Below are 21,616 nucleotides of genomic sequence, written 5' to 3'. Positions count from 1 at the left end.
GAAATCCAATAAATTCACAGCAACCAGTGTGAGTGCTATTTTTATAACACGTGAATGTATATAAAAAATTATTAAAGGCCGACTCCAGCTCACCCCATCCTCAGAGCCGGCTTGCACTTAGACCAGTCCTTCCTACTTCTCTTCCCCTCCGCTGCAGCGTCTTAAGGTCCCCAATTCATCACGTTCTATACACAGTGAGGGGAATTTATCAAAACTGGAGCAGACAGAATCTGGAGCGGCTGTGCATGACAACCAATCAGCTTCTTTCATTTTCAAATCTTAACTGAACAAACTGAAGAGAGAAGATGATTGGTTGAGCTGGGCAACTGTTCCAGATTTTGTTTGCTCCAGTGTTGATGAATTCCCCCGCATGTGTAGTACGCAAGGGCGTGGAGAGACATACCATCGCTGCAGGAAGATAGAGGCTGGAGGAAGCGCTGTCTCCAAAGATCAGGGGAGTATAATGTTGTTATTTTCCTCCCTAGACCAAAACTAGCAGTTAACCTTTGCACTGCGGGAGTAGCCCCACTGCAAGCATTAATAAAAGTTTTGCCAGGAGTTCTTCTTTAAAGTGTATGTGTGGGCAAAATAAAAAAATTTAAATGATGCAATACATTCACATTTCCACATGTGTTGTCCACAAGCACTGAAAAATACCCATTAGTCCTACCAGAAATCCAGTGAGCTCCTAACTTCTGTAGTAAACTGACAACGCTGCCTCTGTTTCACTGAAATACCAAGCAGTGTGGTCAGCCCTGCCTGAATTGATCTCTTTCCCTGTAAAACAATGTGGCTGCCTTGACTCCAAAGAACATGCCCACACACAGTTTGTAGGGAAAGGGCTGTTGGGAGATGTAGTTCTAAGGGACATGTCAGCAGGAACAGTCATCTCAAGAATTATCCAAGCCTGGTAATGATGTCACCGTGAGTACAGAAAGCTGTTCCTCGATACGGGAACAAAGTAAAATAAAAAATGAATGTTGTGACATTATCTAGAGGGGGGGAAAGGGAGGTTTTGGGGTAACCTGCCATTTTGCTGCAACCTCAATTTATATAGATACTTATTTCAGCAAACTTCAGTTCAGTACCTCATCAATGCTTCATTTACAAGAAACACAATTAATGGACACAGGTCCATTATCTCCAGATGGTCTGAGACCTCACCCCTAATTAAGAGTATGTTGCAAAAAACACATCCAAGTGTCAATGGGGTTTTATGAGGCGTCAGACTTCAAATTCAAAATTGTACAGAATGTATTATCAATTGATAATACATTTTGTATAATTTTGAATTTGAAGTCTGACGCCTCATAAAACCCCATTGACACTTGGATGTGTTTTTTTGCAATAATGCTTCATTTACAAACTACAGTCTATGGGCGTTGAGCAAATGGGTACATGGGTAAAAAATTGGAACAAGAACATTATTTTTATGATTATAATTATTATACAGGATTTATATAGCGCCAACAGTTTGCGCAGCGCTCTACAATATAAGGAAGACATTACAGTCACAACAATGCAAGACAAGATGATAAGGAGGGCCCTGCCCCTGAGGGCTTACAATCTAGGAACATGTACAAAGAGTATCCAAAAATGGCTCATTTTCTAAGTGGTCTAGGGTAGAGAGTGGCATGCACCAGGGCCCTGTCTTAGGGCCAATACTATGTAACCTGTTTATTAACAATATTGAGGTTTGTTATTAATAGCCCCGTTTCAGTGTTTGATGACGATACCAAAATTTGTAGTGTGATAAACTCACCAAAAGACATAGGGTGATAAAGTAAGGGAGTGGGCAACTACTGTACATGGCAGATGAGGTTTATTATTGAAAAATGTAAAGTTCTGCATCTGGGTGATGAAAGTATCTATGCAAGCTGCTCATTAGAAGGAGCTCCTCTGGGGAAATTAGAAATGAAAAAAGATTTGGGACTCCTAGTAGACCACAGACTTAGAGCTAGTTCACACCAGCCCCAGTGCAATCCGGCCGGCTCACTTTATTTTGGGGCGGGAGGGGGCGTGGCGGTGCATTGAAGTCAATGGCACCGCACCTACGCCCTCCAGCCGCAGTGCGTTCACCCTCATCGCAAAGTGTGGCACATTAGTGCCTGAGTTTTGGTCCGGTGCAGTTAAAAAAAAAAAAAATAGCGCATGCAGCATTTCTTCTGACTGCACCAGACCGGAAAGCCGCGATTCCGTCCGTGATTCCGAACAGGATCGCAGCTAAAACAGTATCGCAAAATCAATGGGGTTGTGCGGAAATCGCTGTCTGCATTGTGCAGGACCACGCAAACCCAGTACGAAGGATCCCAGATCGCTCAGGTCTGCACTGGGCGTTAGAGGCAAAACAAGCACTTACCCTTTCAGTGCAAGGGTAGCCCCACTTTAAAAATAATCTAGTATGCTGCATAAAAATATTACAATACTGTATCCGGAATAAAAACTTCCTTGTAATGTATAGAAAGCACAGCAAACAATTAAATGAAAACAATCAGCTATCTGTCATTTTTCAAGAGCATCTACATTAAAAAGCATTCTCACAGGTAAGCCACCCCCTGTCCCGCTTGCTGTAGATATGGATCCTGGACATTTTTGTCTTCATTAGGTCACCTATATAAGTAAAGAAAATCTGCAAAAAAACTTGTTCTTAATCCTGCAGTGGGGCTCCCCCCGCACTGCAAGGGTTAAGTGCTCATGTGTGTCTAGGGGCAAAAATAATAAAGTTATACTTACCCGAAGCTCTGAGCCAGCCAGCTGTCACAGCACTCCTTCCAGCCTGTTTTCTCCTTGGCTGCAGCACTGGAATCTTCCTCAGTGTCCTCACTTATATACACAGTGTATAGACATTGATGATTTTTGGGACCTTAGATCGATGCAGCGGAGGGAGAGAGATGTTGGAAGGGCCGGTCTCAGAAGAAGCCGGCTTTGAGCTTCAGGTGAGTATAACTTCTTTTTTTTTTACAACCGAGACAAAAACGAGCTGTTAACCATTGTAGCGTGGGGGTAGCCCCACTGCAGGGGTTAAAGGAGAACTATGAGGTGAGTGCTTTTCACTCACCTCATAGTTCTAGCCGACCTGTGACAATGAGATTGTTACAGGTCGGCTCAGTAGATCGGGAAGTGAGCGAACACATACCGGCGTTCGCTCACCTCTCGATCCTGTCCCGGCTCTCTGCCGTGACAGGGGAGGGGCTGGATTCCCCCTGCTCCGATACGCCAGTGCTGACTGGCGGAACGGACGGGGGAGGGGGCGGGTACAGCTGGCTCTGCCTCTAGATAGGCAGAGCCAGCTGTCACTCACGCAGCTGGGCGTATCCAGACATAATTGTCGGGATCCGCTTTAGCTGTGGCGTCTCAGTATACCGCAAGCTGTAGCTCGCGGTATACTGAGTTTAGGGTGACGGGAGGACGCTAGTTTGTGTCCTCCCATTACCCTAAGGAGAACTATGGGGAAAAGCCCTAACCCCATAATTCTCCTTTAAGAAAGAAAAATTGCAGCGCACTACAATCCCAAACTATAACGGGATTGTGGTGCGCTGCAGTCCTCCCTAGACACATTAGTGGAGTAGCAACGTTCCTAGAAATCTGTTGCCTGCCATGGACAGAGTTAAAACGGACATAAGGCCAGAAGCAGCGACATCTGGGTGGCTATCACCAACCTTAAATATAAGTGTATATCTGGGAAAAAAACCAAACCAGCAAAACAAGACAATCTGGTGGTACCTCCCTGTATAATGTAAAGCATACCGCAACTATGTCCAAATATTTCCACTATAGTAAGATAAGAAGTGATTGAACAATAAGACGTCCTCTGCAGACCGATCCTTTTGTGGAATAAGTATTTCAGCATCTACAAATACCTATTTAGTAAAGATAAGACGAGACTGAGAAAAATGTGATATTCATACAGACATGTTGGTTTATCATCTCCCCGAGTGTCTGTGTCTTTACATAGGAACAGACTGCTGACCCCTATAAGGAGGAGGACTATTGGCCTTTCTAAGCACACTGCTAGAAATAACATCTGAACAAAGTTTAGATGGTCAGTATTTCATTCTTCTACATTATTTATAATGCGCTGTTTACACAATGTAACACAATTTCATTTCATACAGACGTGCTGTACTGCAGCAGCAGAACAAGAACATACAGGGGTAGGCAACCCCGGCAACTCAGCTGTGCGGATACTAGAAATCTCATTGTGTCTTTACCTCTGAGTGTCATGCCTGTGGCTGTCAGAGTCTTGCAATGCCTCATGGTATTTGTAGTTTCACCATAGCTGGAGTGCCAAGGTTGCCTACCCCTGATGTGGATCTACCTACAGAGCAATCACTTTTGTACTTTAACACACCTTTTCCCAGACAAGCACTTTTGTGTGTTTTAATGAGCACTTTGTCTTTGCATGCATATTGAAATGCACATTAAAGCGATATTAAAGTCAAAAATGTTTTAATCTATTTAAAATGCTGATGAAATCACTTACAATGGAGGCTGTTCCTTGATGTTTTTGAAGTTTAACTTTCCTGCACAATCAGCTGATCCCGTGAGCACTGACCCTGATATCCTGTTTTAGGGTGGCTCCTTTACCTTGCTGGGACCTATCAAGTCACCCTTGTGTGTGCTAGTAAGCTGTGTGTCTCCACAAACACAGACACAGCAAGGCAACCCACACCCCTCCCCCCTGCTTCCTTCTCTTTCCTCTTCCCTTCTCCCGGCTAGTAGATGGAGACTGCTCTGTCCTTTGTGATCTTGTACTGGACAGGAAGTTCAGGGAAGCAGAGAGAGTTGGAGCTGTTTGAAAACATAAAGACTGTAAGTGTTTGGGTAAAAATGTAAAGAAATACTTTGCTGGGCAATGTATACTTGTTTGATCTGGAATCAAGACTGAAAAAAGTATGAGAGTTTAATACTATTTTAGGGCCAAAAAACACATAAACAATAATTAAAATGCATACAAAAATGTACCAGACACATGGAAATTGAATTGAAATTCACATTTTAAAACACAAAGCTATGAAAGACGTCTGTATTTCACTTTGAACCCTCTCTTAGCTACCATTCACACCACAGTGTTCTATTAATCGCACAATGCTATGCGAGTAACATACACTTTTGCACAGCGGTGCTAGCATGCATTACCGTGCACTTAGTGCCTTGCAGTACCATTCATTTGAATGGCAACCCAACACACCTCCCAGCTGCTGTGCATTCTTTTTTTTTTAATAAAGCTGTTTTATTTTTTTTTAATTTTTGTTAATTTTTCATTGACACACAAGAACAACAACAAAGGCGTAACAGTATACCATACTATCCACCACACGTACCCTACATATAAGTTGTTCACAATATTGTATAAAGAGATGGCACTCAACATATTTATTCAGTAAGTCATGCAATAAAGCTCTGGACACATCAACAGCGGAGTATTCTGTAACAGTAGATCATCAGGATTAGCTATGTGAACCTGAGACGCGGCAGGAATCCAGTTATCACATAGACTTTACAGACCAATATACATACAGGCAGGCATGGGAGAAATGACAGAGGTCTCATACAAGGGTGGTGAATAGAAACTAATCCCAAACTTACTCCAGTAATGTAAAACAAAGAAGAGTAACGCTGGCACTTCTCACTCTTGTTATCCCAGAAAATATAACACGCAACAAAAAAGAAAGTTTAAGACTAAGGTGGGGAGACGTAGTACCAGAAAGAAATAAAGTGATTCGCCCAGGAGATGCTGCATTATTAAGTCAGGTGGAGCCAATCCAGGAGTGGAAAGACACATTGTGTAAAACATGTTTGAGGGCACCCTCTATGTTGGCGCAGCAATTTTTCCTTAGGCAGGAGCAAGTTGACATGGGTATGCCATTCAGTAGTTGTAGGTGGGTTGGGTGATGCATTTTAACGCCTCCAGTTTCCTGGTAACAAACAGAAGTCTGAAAACCAGGGACATTGTAGCCTTGGCATGAGAATCCTCATCAATAAGACCCAATAAACAAACTAAACGATCAATAGGTTGGTGTGATATACATTATTAATAGTGGAGATAACATTTTCCCAGTACCGCAGCTGCAGTGCATTCTAGCACAGCATGAGGTAACACAATAGCGTGCATTGCAGTGCGCCCCCCCACCAACCAACAAACTGATAATGGGAATGTAAGAGCAGTACACAGAAGAGGGTCTTCTGGATTATAAATGTAACTCTATGCATCTGGTGGTGTCTGCTGTTAGCCAAAGTTAAAAAAAACAGCTGACAGATTTGCTTTAAAAAGTTTAGAAAATCCAAATGTCCCAGAATGCTACATCTCCCTTCAAATCCTGGATGTGTGGTTAGCAGCGCCTCTTAAAAAATGGTCATTTCGCTTGAATATTCATCTAGGTCAGGGGTCAGCAACCTTTTACACACCGAGTGCCATTTTTGCAACCATCAGACAACCGAGTGCCATTGAACAATAGTGCACCATGGTATTAGCAAATTTCAGTTTTTGTACTCATAGTTGTACTGCTAATAATAAGTTAAACTCACTAATTATTTGAATGTGTTTATCTTTCCTGGATCCGCCACTGCTCTGTGCACTGTGCTCTGACTAATGATGGGCAGTATGGTGACAAAATCAGGCGGGGAACAGAAGATCCTTTCAGTCCGGCAGGCGGGTGAGCGATTCTCCTCCTTCGGTCCTGCGTGCTGCAGGTAAAGAATCCGCCAGGCAGGACCTCGAGCAGACCGTCGAGGGCCTCCTCAGTGCGGCTCCGCGCACGAACGTCAACTGGTCACGTCAGGGAGGTGGGTGGGACTTCAATCTGACAGCCGGCTCGAGCAAGCTCTCAAATGCAAAAAAATTAGTTTGCGTGCCAGCTGATGTGGCCTCGCGTGCCTAGCCGGGCACGCGTGTCGGGGGTTGTCGACCCCTGCTTTAAAGTGATAATAAGGTCAAATTGTGTTAAAGCTATTTCAACTGCCGATTAAATCAGTTACGATAGATGCTGATCCTTGATGTTTAAAAGTTTTAGTTTCCTTCAAAATCAGCTGGTCCCCTGAGCACTGGTCCTGACTTCCTGTTTTATGGTGGCTTCTTACCCTTGCAGGGTCCTATGGAGCCACCCCTGTGTGTGCTAGTAAGCTGTGTGTGTCTCCACAAACACACAGACACAGCAAGACAAGCCACTGCCCCTCTCTTCCTTCGCTTCTCCAAGCTACTAGATGGACAGATTGAAGACTAGACTGTGCTCTCTCTTGTGATCTTATTCTGGACGGGAAGTGGAGAGTTGAAGCTGTTTGGAAAACATGATGACTGTAAGTGTTTGGGCAAAAATGTAAAAAAAATATTTGCTGGACAATAAATATTTGTTTAATATGAATTTATTGTTCAAAAAAGTTTGAGGGTAAATACCATTTCTGGAAGCTGCAAACGTTGTAAAGACAAATCCCTCCAGATTAGATTTGACTTTACAGACTATTATTCAAAATGTAAATGATCTAATTTTATAGACCCCACAGTAGAAATATTTCCCCAGGAATCCACATGTTGCATAAATTAGAAACGTTCTCTAATAATGAAGGTGTAAGGGAGCTAGAAAGATTATTCAGAGTTTGAAACGTAGGTGGCCAATTAAGAAGACGGAAAAGTTCTTTCAACAAGTGCTGTACCCAGCCTGCGGAGTGAGGGAAGAATACGAATTATTTCAATGTCATCAAATTGTTTGCCTGATGAAGGGACCTTATACAGCCCCAAAATGTTGTTTGCTTTGTGATATGATAGACTTGTGTCAATAAAAGACAAAGTTATATCACAGTTGGGGTGCGGGTGACTTTTTTTTATCTATGTGCTGTCCTGTAACACACACCTGCTGGAGAGTGCATTGGGGTGCCATCGAGTATCAGGTGCAATGCACTAGCATACCTAACGCGTGGTACCGTGCTGTGTGCAATCACATACACTACAGTCACATCACAGAGTGCCGGTGACTTTTTTTGTGTATTTGCTTGTGATTGCGGCGGCGACCGCTTGTCACTGCAGCACCCACGTCAAAATCTGGGATCTACCAACAGAGTGCGATGGGACACGTACAATATTTGCAGCACAGCACGCAGTACTGTGTTGTGATGAAAAATAGTGCATGCATTTTAATGTAGTCATTGCGGTATCATATGTTGCGCTGCTCTGCAATGCACCCTCGTCCGCTCACTGGGAGGTGTGTTGGGGGGCCACTGAGATTAAATGAAAATGCCCCAGCACACCTAACATGCGGTATCACGCACTGTGTAATAGTGTGTGCTAAGTGCACTGATCCCATCTGTTTTATGCAGTGCTACGATGTGAATAGGCCCATGAAGGTCTATTTATAAACGCTCTTGGGATATAAAAGGTATTTCACACTTCTACATTTTTAAAGTACCGCAGCGCTGAATACTGAAAAATGGCCTGGCCAGGAAGGGGGTGAAACACCGTGGCCTTTAAGTGGTTAAGTAGGTTTCGTATGACATTCTGTCTCAGTGTTACTTTGGAAAACTCAAAAACAAATTCTGCTTTGCTTCTGCAGACATTTGCTTTTGAGTTATTGAAGCTTTTTAAACACTGTAAAGCCAATGCCGATTCAGTACACAGATAAAATACAGGCTGGGCTTGCATCGCTTTGTGTCATGTTGTTTTTGTTATCCTCGGCAAGGTTTGGCAGGCATTGGCAATTTCCAAAGCTTGCCAAATGCCTCTCTGAATCCCCACACCCCACTAGAATGACAGCACATTGCTGTATATATAGGGGTTGGGCAAATGATATAAAAACTGCTCAGCCCTTCCCAGGAGGGATCTTCAAGGGCTTGATGCAAACCGAGCGTCACTGATGCCAGGGCATTTCTCACCCCATAGCTACATGTAAAGGGGCAGGGAATGCCCTGGCCGCAGCTGGTTGGGCCGGAAAGGGATGTGTCACTGACAGATTTGCACAAGCTTGGCCAAACTCGGTCCGCACAAAGCCCACGACACATCGGTACTGTCTAGCAGGGTGCATGAAAAATCCAGCTTCCCAGCTGCATTTACTGTTTAATGAAAAAAAGGGGTAAATTACGTTTCTTTTAAGATATTTAAGGCATGACTTTACCTTGAAAATGACTCTATCACTCTAAAAGATGGGTGGGCAACTCCAGCCCTCCAGCTGTTGTGGGACTACAAGTCCCATGAGGCTTTGTAAGACTCACAGTTACAGGCATGACTCCCAGAGGCAGAGGCATGATGGCATTTGTAGAAAAGCGCAGCTAGAGGGCCGGAGGTGCCCACCGCTGGTCTTAAAGAAAAATCAAGAGGCTTCAGATGGCATTTATTTAATTCACTGGTAATTCTAAACTGATGAATAATTTTGTGCGGGGAATGGTGCAAACGCAAACCAAATTCACCCAAGCGCGTGCAAAACTGTCATGACACACCCCCTCCTGGCCCATTCAGTTGCGGCTTGTAGCTGCGGGGAATGCCCCAGCTGTAACTGATCGTTCTGTGGAGGAGGGTGTTAGTATGACAGTTTTGAGTGCACATGGGTGAACTTGGTTCGCACCGCCCCCCGCACTTCACTACTGATGAGCTGTAAAGGTTTTTTGGCGCCTTCTATGGACAATTTGGGATACTGCCGTTTTTCACTATTTCACGGACAAACAATATTTTGAGGCTTGACATATTTTGCGTTTCTTACCCTGCTATTCTTTTTTTTTATTTAACAGAAAAAAATGGTGATTATATTGTGTTTGTGTTCATTAAAATAATTTTAGTGTTTTTTCCCCCCACAAAATATAGATTCTATAAACATTTGCGCAAATATCACACAACATAAAATTGTAACTACCATCATTTTCGTCTCAGCTTACTGTATAATATGATCGGTGGTCAACCTATGGCACACCTTCCAAAGAGGGCACACGAGCCTAGTCAGGGGTGTCAAATTCGTATCACCCGACGCACAGGCATGTCTGAGCATCGTGCAGGCAGTTTTTTTTCTACATTTAGCCCTGCTTCGGGTAAGCAGGACTAAATGCATAGCAGGGAAGCCGCCGCCCGTATTGTACAAGTGATCTCGGTGATGCTGCGATCACTTGTATGCGGCCTGCAGGTCCGCCCCCCCCCTCCATTGTTCGCCCCTGTGTGATAGCAATAAAAGGTAAGGGAAAAAAAGGGAAAAAAAATAATAAGATAAATACAAATGTAAAAAAAAATATAATAAAAATGTAAAAAATGATTTTAAAAAAGTTACAAAAACAATAAAGAAAAATATATTGTTTTGGGAGCTTTTAGTAAACGTTCAGGTTAATAATTCTCATTGCAGCATGTGTGTGACAATGAAAGAACTTGGTCCAGCAGTGAAAGTGTTAATGATTTAGTGTAGAAGTGTGCGCAGCTCTTATAGAGCGCCTCTAGTGGCTACAGGCTGACATGACATATAAAATCCTACACTGACAGCCAAAGGTGTGATGCCGGTGTTTGTCTCTCCTCCTCATGCATCCTTCGCTGTGACTCACCCGAGCCTCCTTCTCCAGCTGGCAATGCAGCGTGCTGCCCTTTAGTTTCTGTACGATATGTGCGATGCTCACTGACAGCTCCTCTTCTTCGCCCAGCATTGTGACAGCCGGCTCCTTGTTGCCTGCAAAGGCCGGAGAAAAAGGACCAATGGTTTCTTAGCAACCGGTGTGTGCGCAGCAGATAAAAGCTTCCTCGGCGCACAGATCTAATGTCCTTAGTTCCGAGTATCAGTTTGTCTGGGTTCACTATGAGGCGTTTTCATTTTTGTTTGGAGGCTTTGTGCTGGCTGGCCGTTGTATGTGGCAGATGTACAAATCTTGCCAACAATGTGTAACACATAAAAGGGCTACTTTACTGTTAAAATCACGATTGCATTCATTTAAAAGAGAACTATGGCCCAACCTTTTTTGGCCGTAGTTCTTTTTATGGTCACAGGGGGACATATACTAATGTCCTCCTGTGACCCAAAACTCAGCATATAGCGGGCTATTGCCCACTACATGCTGACAGAGCAGAGCCTCGCTGAAGCAAGGATGGATCCCAACAATATTGTCCACCCCACTACCTGACTGACAGCTGGCTCTCCCTCTCTGGCTCTCCTTCTTCTACATTTAGCCCTGCTCTAGAGGGAGAGCCAGCTGTGCCCGCCCAATCCTTCATCTATTCCACCAGTCAGCGTTTAGAGAAACGGAGAGTGGAGGGGGAAGCCCCTCCAGGGAGCGGTGACTGACAGTCACCGCTCTCATCTCTCTGATGATTGGGAAGTCATCGATCTTTGGTATGCGATCGCTCAGTTCCGATCAATAGAGCCGAACTGTGAGAACTTCAGTATCACACGTCAGCTCTAACCTTTATGTGTATTTCTTCTGTGTAATTAGCTGTTTGCCTGACATTTAGCTTTAACCACGTGATGACCGGGGTGGTAAACCCCCTTCCTGGCCAGGCCATTTTTCAATATTCAGCGCTGTGGTACTTTGACTGACATTTATTCGGTCATGCAATGTTGTACTGAAATTATTTTTTTTGCATGTGATATTTATTGAAATTTTCCAAAAATGTTCAGTCAGATATACATGTAAAACCGTCATAACAGCGTGGCATATGCTTAATACATTCAATGACATGTATTGATAGCGGCTATATACTGATATGACTCAACAGTATAGTAATATAGTATACAGTATCAGTATAGTAAACATCTTAACAACCCATAGTCGGTTGTTAATAATCCAGGAAGGGAGAGAGGAAAGACAAACAGACATTGCTTCACCAATATTATCGAATGGGTATGAATTTGGAGCACACCTGGTAAGATCATAGTGACATAGGGTAGAAACTGGGACAAACTGTGTGTCAAGGGATGTGGATCGTATAGTAATGGGTAAGGGAAGATCGCAACCAATATGGGTGCTAGTTATATGGCACATCTTTTAAAGGAGAACTATGGGGTCAGTGTTTTTCCCCATAGTTCTCCTTAGGGTAACGGGAGGACACAAACTAGCGTCCTCCCGTTACCCTAAGCTCAGTATACCGCGAGCTACAGCTCGCGGTATACTGAGACTCCGGAGCGGATCCCGACGTAGATGACGGGATCCGCCCAGCTGCGTGAGTGACAGCTGGCTCTGCCTATCTAGAGGCAAAGCCAGCTGTACCCTCCCCCCTCCGTTCCGCCAGTCAGCGCTGGCAGATCGGAGCGGGGAGAGGGGAATCCAGCCCCTCCCCCTGTCACGGCAGAGAGCCGTGACAGGATCGAGAGGTGAGCAAACCCGGTATGTGTTCGCTCACCTCCCGATCTACTGAGCCGACCTGTGACAGTCTCATATTGTAGGAAATGGGTGGGGGCAATATGGAATTTAGCGATCAGTTCATCGAGTTTCATGCAGTCACCTTGTGGTGTGAGTAAATCACATAGGGTGTGGATGCCTAAGGAAGACCACTTCTTGTAGACCAGGGAGTCGGCCCCTGCAGGAAAGGCCGGGGAAGAGGTTATGGGCATCCAGGGAGAAATAGTGCCCGGCATATAAAACAGCTTCCTGACTTCCCTCCACGTGATTACCGTATCTTTTATGAGAACATGGGATTTTAAGTGGGGAGGTAGGGAGTGTACGGAAGAGTTGAAATTAATTTTATACCATTTTTTGGGGCCACATATAGATTTCTTTTGGTGGTATTTAATCACCACTGCAGGTTTTTATTTTTTGCTATATAATGAAAAAGTTCAGAAAATGTTTAAAAAAAAACAGTTTTCCCTAAGTTATGTTATAAGATATTTATTAATAAACAATTTTTGCTTAAATATAAAAAATTAGATTATGTCGGGTAGATAGACACTAAACATGTCAATCACAAAAATAACTACCATACCTAAAATTGGCCATGGGCGAAGCTTTAAAAGGTTTTACTGCTCATCAATTTAGTGTAAACAGTGATTGATGGCCCTAGAATCATTACTCACACTCCTACGTTCACGGCGATATGTAACATGTGTGGCGTAATCGTTGTTTTTGCACATAGGCGCACCCGACGCGTAGTTACATTTATATGTGCGTGCCAGCGTGATCGGCTGTAGTGGTCGACTCCGTGACCGCTCGGCAATCCACGCGGTCATGGATCACGCAGGTGTGAACCTAGCCTTAGGTCAGTTCATGAAGTGTTTTCATGATGTCTGAATATTTTGATGAAATTTTTTGTATCTGTTTGCCCAGTGCTGTCTTCATCCTTCTGAAATCCTAGTTCCCTGATTGTTTTAGTAATCTACTGGTTGCAATAGGAACATACAAGCAGCAAGTGAAGTCTGATCTGCCTTCTTGTTTTGGGTCAGCGGCCCAGATAACTAGGCTTTTCTGAAGCAAAGGTCCCCAATGACAACCCATGCACGTGACCGAATGCGGGTTTCCGTAAATGCAGAATCCTTCAGATTGATACTTTTTCTCATTTAATAAAAGAGACACTCTTGAAGGTCATTTTAACACATCCCTGTAACTCTGCTACATCATTTAATATTCACTGTGCTGTTCTCCTATTATTATTCTTTTGGAAAGCTATGAAATCTTCTTTGAAAATCTTTTCTTGAAAAATAGAGTTATTTAATTTCCGGTAACCTTCCCCACAAACCACAGTGCTTTTCAAGTAAAGTGCTATAGGTAACATAAAGTAATCAGATAACTCAGTGCAAATGGATAGAATTTGTGTCTTTATGATAAGTGTAAAAAGAGCTATTGGGGGAAAAAAACACTTTTTAGGAGTTTACCAAGTGTGCTTGCTGAACGTAGCCTACGTAGTGATGCTATATAGCAGGGGTAGGCAAAGTTAGACACTGCAGCTCTGGTGAAAATACAAGTTCCATGAAGCATTGCAAGACTCCTACAGCCACAGGCATGACTCCTACAATTACTTTCACCACAGCAGGAGGGCCAATATTTGCCTACCCCTGCTATATAGTCTGGGAACCAGGGGTGAGCCAAGGGCAAACTCTCTACCAGCTGGTCAAAAAAGCAGGTTCTCAACATGGATTCTAGTTCTAGGATTACCAGGTCTTCGTCAGAGCCACTGATGGTGTGAATGGACTTGTGCGTCTGGCAAACCTTGACAGTGCCCCCTGTGATCTCCTTAGCAGCAAGCTGGACGTAGCACACAAAAGGTTATTCTGGACAGTAGTCAAAAAAATGGGGAGACAAACCAGAACAAGGTACTGAAAAGCAAGAGTGAGAGTAGTCGAGGTGTGTAGCTAAGATCTGAGTGTCTAAGCCATAGTGTTGAGTAGGACTGTTAACAAAAGCAAGGTCAGGGCTGGAGGTGTTCTATGGAGGTCAGGTCAAGCAGATAATCATGTCCAGAAAGTCTAGCAGGTCAGGAAGAAAAGCCAGGAACCAGGAATGGAAACAAACAGGGAAACAAGAGTACAGGGATTGGCACTAGGATATGACTGGGGAATTAGTAAACCCCCGATGACAGGACGACAAGGGCAAAGACTGTGACTGAGTTTGACACCAGGATACAAGACACAAGAAAAATACAAGATATCAGGATCACTTCCTAGACTGGAGGTCCACACACATCTTATGATAATCGTACGATAATCGCGGGAAATCCCGCGATCGTACGATTATCGTAAGGTGTGTGGAAGCCGTGCGACCTCTACTACTGTAAGGTCGCACGACTTTAAACTTACGAACATGTTTCAAAACCCGCCGAGCATCGTACGATGTTAGGCGGTTGTGTAGCATGTTCGTAAAATAAAAGCAAGACGGGCCGGTGTGCGCAAGCGCACACTGCCCGTTCGGCATTGCGGTCATCGGAAGCCCGCCCCTCAGGGGACGTGGCTTGCGATCATCGCAAGTACGATCTGCCTATGCAAGATAGGCAGATCGTACGTTTTTTTTAAGTACCTTACAACCATCGCAAGACAAAAGTCTTGAGGTGGTTGTAAGGTGTGTGCCTAGCCTAACGCTTTAACAGGCAACTGGAGCAGGGATAGTTGTGTCCTTTTAAAGGAATATAAAGCAATCAAAATCTTAACCACACCTGTGCATGTGCACAGCCCACCTGAACAAATACATGGGACAGATACACTTGCATCGGAACACAGGAACGGGCCCTGAAGCCAGATATGACTGTCGGAAAGGGAAAACACAGCAAACACAGGCAGGTAGTGGGACCCAGGAAAGATAGGAACAGCGGCAACAGGAGGACACAGCAAGCAGAGCACTGGTAAGTTTTGGGCAGCCTGCCCCCGAGGGAGTGTCATTACCACTCCCTTCATTTATAGTATAATGATACAAAGTTTGTTACAAAACATACGGGGGCTGTTCACTGACAAGTGGGGGGCTGAGCCCTGAGTTAAGCTTTAACCATAGTTTAAAAAGCATAACTTCCGGACTATCAAATTATATATAAAACTATACACCAACTATACACCAACTAGCAGTTGAATGTTAGAATCAGATAACTAAAAATAGAAATAAATAAGTGCAGCATAATGCGGTTATATCACTGTCTACCAAAATAAATAAAATAAAACAGATAACAAAAACATACTACACATTACATATAATAGCCTTATAAAGTACACACAGATGTTAATTTATAAACATTTGTGGAGCAGATGCCGTTCGCATGGCACTAGTGTCAAGTGTAGTCCACACAAGTTTACATAAGTGCAAACAATACAATACAGTCACTAAATAAATATAAACAGTGCAAATATTAAGTGTGTGTCAACCCCTCCCCCCCAACACCACAACATACAATTTTTGGGGGGGTCCCGACCGACGATTCGCCAGTACATACTGAGCCTACTCTCCTACAATTAATAGAGGCAACACATGCGGGGGTGTATCCTGCTATACATGCAGTCTGCAGAGCCCACCACAGACCCTGCACAGCCCCCCTGAGACCCTGCCTAGCCCACTATAGATCCTGCACAACCCCCCCCCTTCTGATGGTGTATAAATTTATTTCATGGAATGTCAGGGGGCTGAACTCCAAACTCAAGCGGTCATTGGTTTTAGATTTTCTTTACAAGTATTGGCCTCATGTAGTGTGTCTTCAAGAGACTCATCTGATGGGCTCTAAGATATTGGCTCTGAAAAAACTCTGGGTGGCTAAGTCCTTTAATGCTATATATTCCTCGTACTCCCATGGTGTGTCGATTTTGATAGCTAAGTCCCTCAGTGCTGAAATTCTCCTTGTCAGGACTGACCCCTTCGGGCAGTTTGTAATTATTCATCTAACCATCGATGGGGTCCCTCTGACATTGGCCTCTGTCTATCTTCCACCCCCCTCCCCGGAGACGGATCTCTTGAGTACTATAACTCTTGCAGCATTAGATATGCTCTCGGCTCCCCTGCTGCTACTGGGGAACTTTAATTCTGTCCCTGATCTTATTTTGGACCGCTTGCGAAGTGGGGGGCGCCTCTGTCCTGGATTCTCTGATTGGATCAATAGTTTTGGGCTTATTGATGTGTGGTGCTGGAAATGTCCGCATTCTAATGTTTACTCCTGTCACTCTGCTACACATAAATCTCTTTCTAGAATTGATGAGGCATTTGCTACTCCTATTGTTCTTCCTTGGCTATGTGATAAAAGTTACATTCCAAGGGGTATCTTGCATCATATCCCTTTGTCGGTTGAACTATGCTGGGGCAATTCGTTCTCCCCCCGTGTGTGGATGATGAGTTCAGCCTGGTTGTCTGACTCATCGGTGACGCTTGCGCATTAGCTATTGGTCACTATTGGACTGCTAATGCCTCTGTGCCTTCCTGCTCCCTTAAGTGGGAAGCCTTTAAACCTACGCTTAGGGGGTTGTTACTGGCCGCCACAGGTATTGCCCGTAGACTTAAAGGAGAACTATGAGGTGAGTGCAGGTCGGCTCAGTAGATCGGGAGGTGAGCAAACACATACCGGCGTTCGCTCACCTTTCAATCCTGTCACAGCTCTCTTCCGTGACAGTGGAGGGGCTGGATTCCCCCCTCCCCGCTCCGATCCGCCAGCGCTGACTGGCGGATCGCACGGGGAAGGGGGCGGGTACAGCTGGCTCTGCCTCTAGATAGGCAGAGACAGCTATCACTCACGCAGCTGGGCGGATCCATACATAATTGTCGTGATCCGCATCAGCTGCGGCATCTCAGTATACCGCGAGCAGTAGCTCGCGGTATACTGTGGCGTCTCAGTATACCGCAAGCTCTAGCTCCCGGTATACTGAGCTTAGGGTGGCGGGAGGACGCTAGTTTGTGTCCTCCCGTTACCCTCAGGAGAACTATGGGGAAAAGCCTTAACCCCATAGTTCACCTTTAAGGAGAAATCCATGGTGGACCTGAAAAAAGCTGTGGGTCGTGGCTGAAGCTGCCTATGTTTCTGACCCTTCTACCATAGCCTACAGAGATTGAATGGGGAAAAAAAAAGGTTGTATGAATTATCCCTCTTGGAAGTTACCAGAAAGAAAAAGCTGTATACTCAGCAGAAAGCGTTTGAATTTGGTATTAAAGCGGGCAAACTTCTCGCATACTTTACAAGACCTGAATAAAACCCGACTTCCATTTCCCACATTATTTCCTCCACAGGTACGGGTTGTCACTGCTTCGCAGGACATCATGGAGGCCTTTTTGTCCTTTTATGAAGATCTCTACACCTCCAGAGCCATGTACATTGATGATAGTTTAGTGGCGTATCTATCTCAGGTTTCCCTGCCGTGTTTATCCCCTCAGGCTGGGGAGGAAATGGACCGGCAACTTACTACTGATGAGATAGCGTCAGCACTCTACCAGTTTCCTGCCAGGAAGACAACGGACCTGGATGGGTTTCCGGTTGAGTGGTACACTTCCTATGGCGAGGAGTTGGCACCGCATCTGCTAGCTATTTATAATGAGGCTTTTGATATAGGCATTCTTCCCCCCTCTATACGTGAGGCCTTTGTAGTTCTAATTTTGAAACCTGGTAAGGACCCAACTAAATACAATTCCTATTGCCCTATCTCCCTTATCAATGTCGATGCCAAGATTCTGGCTAAGATCCTGGCTATGCGTATTAATAAACATATCTTGTTCTTGGCAAACAGTGATCAGGCGGGTTTTATGCTGGGCTGATCAACCAGATTGAATATCCGTAGACTATTTACTAACCTTCAATTTTCTCATCCAACGGTGGGGGGTAGGGCCTTGGTCTCCCTACACAGGCATAAGGCTTTTGACAGCGTTGAATGGCCGTATTTATTGAAGGTGTTGCACCTTTTGGGTTTGATACAATGATCAAACCCGTATGATACAATGGGTTAAGATTCTTTACAACCCCCCCGGTGGCGAGATTGTGGGTTAACAAAGATATATCTACTCCCTTCTGTAGCGCGAGGGGATCTAGACAGGGATGCCCCCTTTCACCTTTCCTGTTTGCTCTACTCCCTGGCTCACCTGTTTCAATTACTAGAGACATGCGGTACTATTCAAGCTTTAAAGTTCATTGTGACAATTCTGTTCTTTTTCCCTTAGACACTAATACGATAGCTCATTTCCATCCCACGTCCACACTAAGAGTAGCTCAGGAATGTAACTATTTGAGTGTCAAGGTTCAACTCCCCCTCTCCTCTTATTGAGAATAATTTAGTCCCTGTGATCGAATCCCTTCAACTAAAGACGAAACACTGGAGGGATTTACCCTTAGATATTATGGGTAGGGTCAATACCGTGTTTCCCCGAAAATAAGACAGTGTCTTATATTTTTTTTTCCACGGAAAAAGACACTAGGTCTTATTTTCGGGGGATGTCTTATGTGTACCTGGCTGCAGCTGTCCGCTCTCCGATCTCCGCTCGTGCGTGTGGGTGGGCGTGCGGATGGCCGTGCGGGAAGGAGCTGCGGGCGCTCTCAGCATTATTGTCGTCCAGTGAGCAAGACAGGTGTTGCTAGGTCTTACTTTCGGGGTAGGTCTTACTTTCGGGGAAACACGGTATTATTAAGCTGATTTTTTTTTTTACTAAACTTTTGTATATCATGGCTAACTCTACCTGCTACATTCCACAAAGATACTTTCGTAAAATAAATGCTATCATTATTACATTTCTATGGCAGGGATGTACTCCTAGGGTGGCTCTGAAGGTGTTACAGCTTCCGTGTTTTTTAGTGGGTTTGGCCTTCCATAATTCCCATGTCTACTATCTGGCCACTCAGTTGGTGGTGATCCATGACTGGCTTCTCCCTTAGGTGTGAAATGCCTACACGGCAACTGAGGCTGCCATACTTACTTACTTTGAATCCCTTCAAAATGTTATCTATAGGGGGGTCTTCGGCTTCCATTCAGGCACTGCTCTTATTTATATGACCCTCAGTATCCTTAAATATGTAATTAATTGGTTACCCGTGGCTGCATGGTCCCACTCCCCGTTTTCACCTCTATGGGGACATTTCTCCTTTCCAGAGCTGCAGCATCTGCCATTGGCTCACTTCTAGTCCTCGATGGGAGTCAAGTCCCTCTTTCAATTGTTTCGGAATGGTGTAATCCTTACTTTCTCGCAACTCAAAGAGAAGCTACAGCTTCCTCCGTCTGCTTTTTTGGCATATGTTCAATTGCTGCATGCTGCATGTTTCTACCAGTTCAGTCCCCCTTGGAAAAGATGTTACATAGAGATGTCTCCTCTAAATTGATATCGACTTATTACGCGAAACTTATGACCACTAGATCTTCCAGATTTGAAAACCGTAAACAAAAGTGGCAGAAGCTCCTCCCGGACCTAGACCTGGATGATTGGTGGGATTTTGAAGATACGTATATGTCTTCTGTGATAGCCTCCAGGGATTGAATATTACAAATGAAATTTTTTTTTACCAGGCCTATTATACCCCTTACCTTTTATGTACCTTTAATTTCATGCCCACTCCACAGTGCTTTAGGCGCTGTGGTCGGAGAGCAGATTTTTTTCACTCCTTTTGGTCCTGCCCACGCATACGTACCTTTTGTCTGAAGTTACTTCTTTTATGGAGACTGGATTGGGTTTTTCCAGCCTTTTGCCTTTTGGGTCTCTTTGGTGAGCTGATTTTGAAATCTGAGGCTAAAACTCTTATCTAGCTGCTCTTGTTTAATACGAGAAATGCCATTCCCCTAGTGTGGGGTAGCCCTGGGGCTCCCTCTTTGAGTTGCTGGAAGCATTTGTTTGATCAATCCTTACCTCTTCATACGCTTACCTATGAACAGCGAGGCAGCCCGCAGCGCTTTTATCGTATCTGGGGCCCATGGGTGTCCTCTATTACTACGACTGTAGATCCCTCGTGACTGTAACTTGTTATGTGGCATAGTACCCTGGAGTTCTTATGTCCCCTGCTGATTCTATTATATGTACTCACAGCAGTTGATGCTTAATGCTTAATCTAGCACTTTGTATACCGAGACTGTAACCTACTTGTGAATTTTAGTCTTACGGTTGTTCTCTGTTGTTGCTAGGTTAGGTCGACCTAGTTTTTTTTGTTACCTTTGTATGACTGTTTTGTAAAAAATTTTAATAACACTAATAACAAGCATCTTTAAAAAAATAAAATAATGTCCTTCGCCTAAAGTCCTGCTGTGTGTAACTTCACCTCATGTGCTTTTTCACTTCACTCCAACCTTAATAGAAATATGCTCTCCTTTTAAGATGGACCTTAAAGTGTATTTCCACTTTTGCACTCAAATTTAGGAAAACCCCTCTATATATTTGTTATGTGTTCCTATTCACACAATATACTGAAAAATAACTTTAAAAAAATTCTTATATTTTAGATGTTTTGTTAAAGCAGGCAAGATGGCTGATTCCAGGGTTTTCCTAGCCCTTTCACAGTAGTGTGTCCCAAAGGAAAGGCTTGAGACTGAAATTTTAAGATTGTGTTTATTTATCTGATAAGCTTCATTAACACACAATGTACAAGCTACCTCTGAATGGACAAGACCCCTCACCCATCCCCTCCTAACATTTAAAAGAAATAGAAGCAAGAAGAAATTGTAACCCTTAAAACCCTAACCCAAGTAAAAGCAATCTAAACGGCAAGAAGCATTTTTTTTAGCTTATGCTATGTGAATGGTAATATGTAACAAATATAAAAAAGGTGTTATCTCAATTTGGCTGCGAAAGTGGAAATACACTTTAACAATTGAGTCAGGTCATATAAACCTTGAGGATCATGTACAGACATTACATCCAACCGTATTCCCATATTACATATAAGTTTCAGCTCAAGAATATAAAAAATGCAAAACCATAGTGCTTTCCATTAGTACAATTTCTTTATTTAAAACAATTTAAAACCACTCACAATGTTCGGTGCACTTCACTTTTGCACAATATGTCCAACAATGCAGTTTAGCCTGTGGACACCTGTTGCAGTAACCTCCTCTTACTTGCGTCTTGATCAGCCCATGCAATGACATCACCTCAAAGTCACACCCTACGCATTGTATCATTTGCCTTCATCAGAAGCATGGAGGACGTGGCTCTCCTTTCCTACTTATATATAGTTTGTTTACTGCTGCCAAAGCAAAAAAAAGTTAACCATGTTATACGTATTGCTGGCTCCTCCTGGAGAACAAATAATTACATATAAACCTACTGCTCACTGCTTCTTCTGACAAACACTAATAACACACAAAACCCACTC

General features: G+C 43.9%; 1 protein-coding gene across 2 annotated transcripts in view; it reads right to left on the bottom strand.

Moving 5' to 3' along the window:
* Positions 1 to 10,685, bottom strand: part of TBC1D19 (TBC1 domain family member 19) — a 108,986-nt gene extending 98,301 nt beyond the window's left edge. For both annotated transcript variants that reach the window (XM_018561406.1, XM_018561407.1), the window contains exon 1: positions 10,504 to 10,685. In XM_018561406.1, coding sequence (XP_018416908.1) covers positions 10,504 to 10,602 — 99 coding nt within the window. In that variant the 5' untranslated portion in view covers positions 10,603 to 10,685. The remainder of the gene's footprint in view (positions 1 to 10,503) is intronic.
* Between the last annotated feature and the right edge of the window lie 10,931 nt (positions 10,686 to 21,616).

This window comes from Nanorana parkeri, unplaced genomic scaffold (genome assembly GCF_000935625.1).
Source record: "Nanorana parkeri isolate BGI_ZX_2015 unplaced genomic scaffold, ASM93562v1 scaffold522, whole genome shotgun sequence".
NCBI classification, from domain to species: domain Eukaryota; kingdom Metazoa; phylum Chordata; class Amphibia; order Anura; family Dicroglossidae; genus Nanorana; species Nanorana parkeri.
The sequence above is the reverse complement of the archived record's forward strand: the minus strand, read 5'-3'. Positions and strand labels throughout refer to the sequence as shown.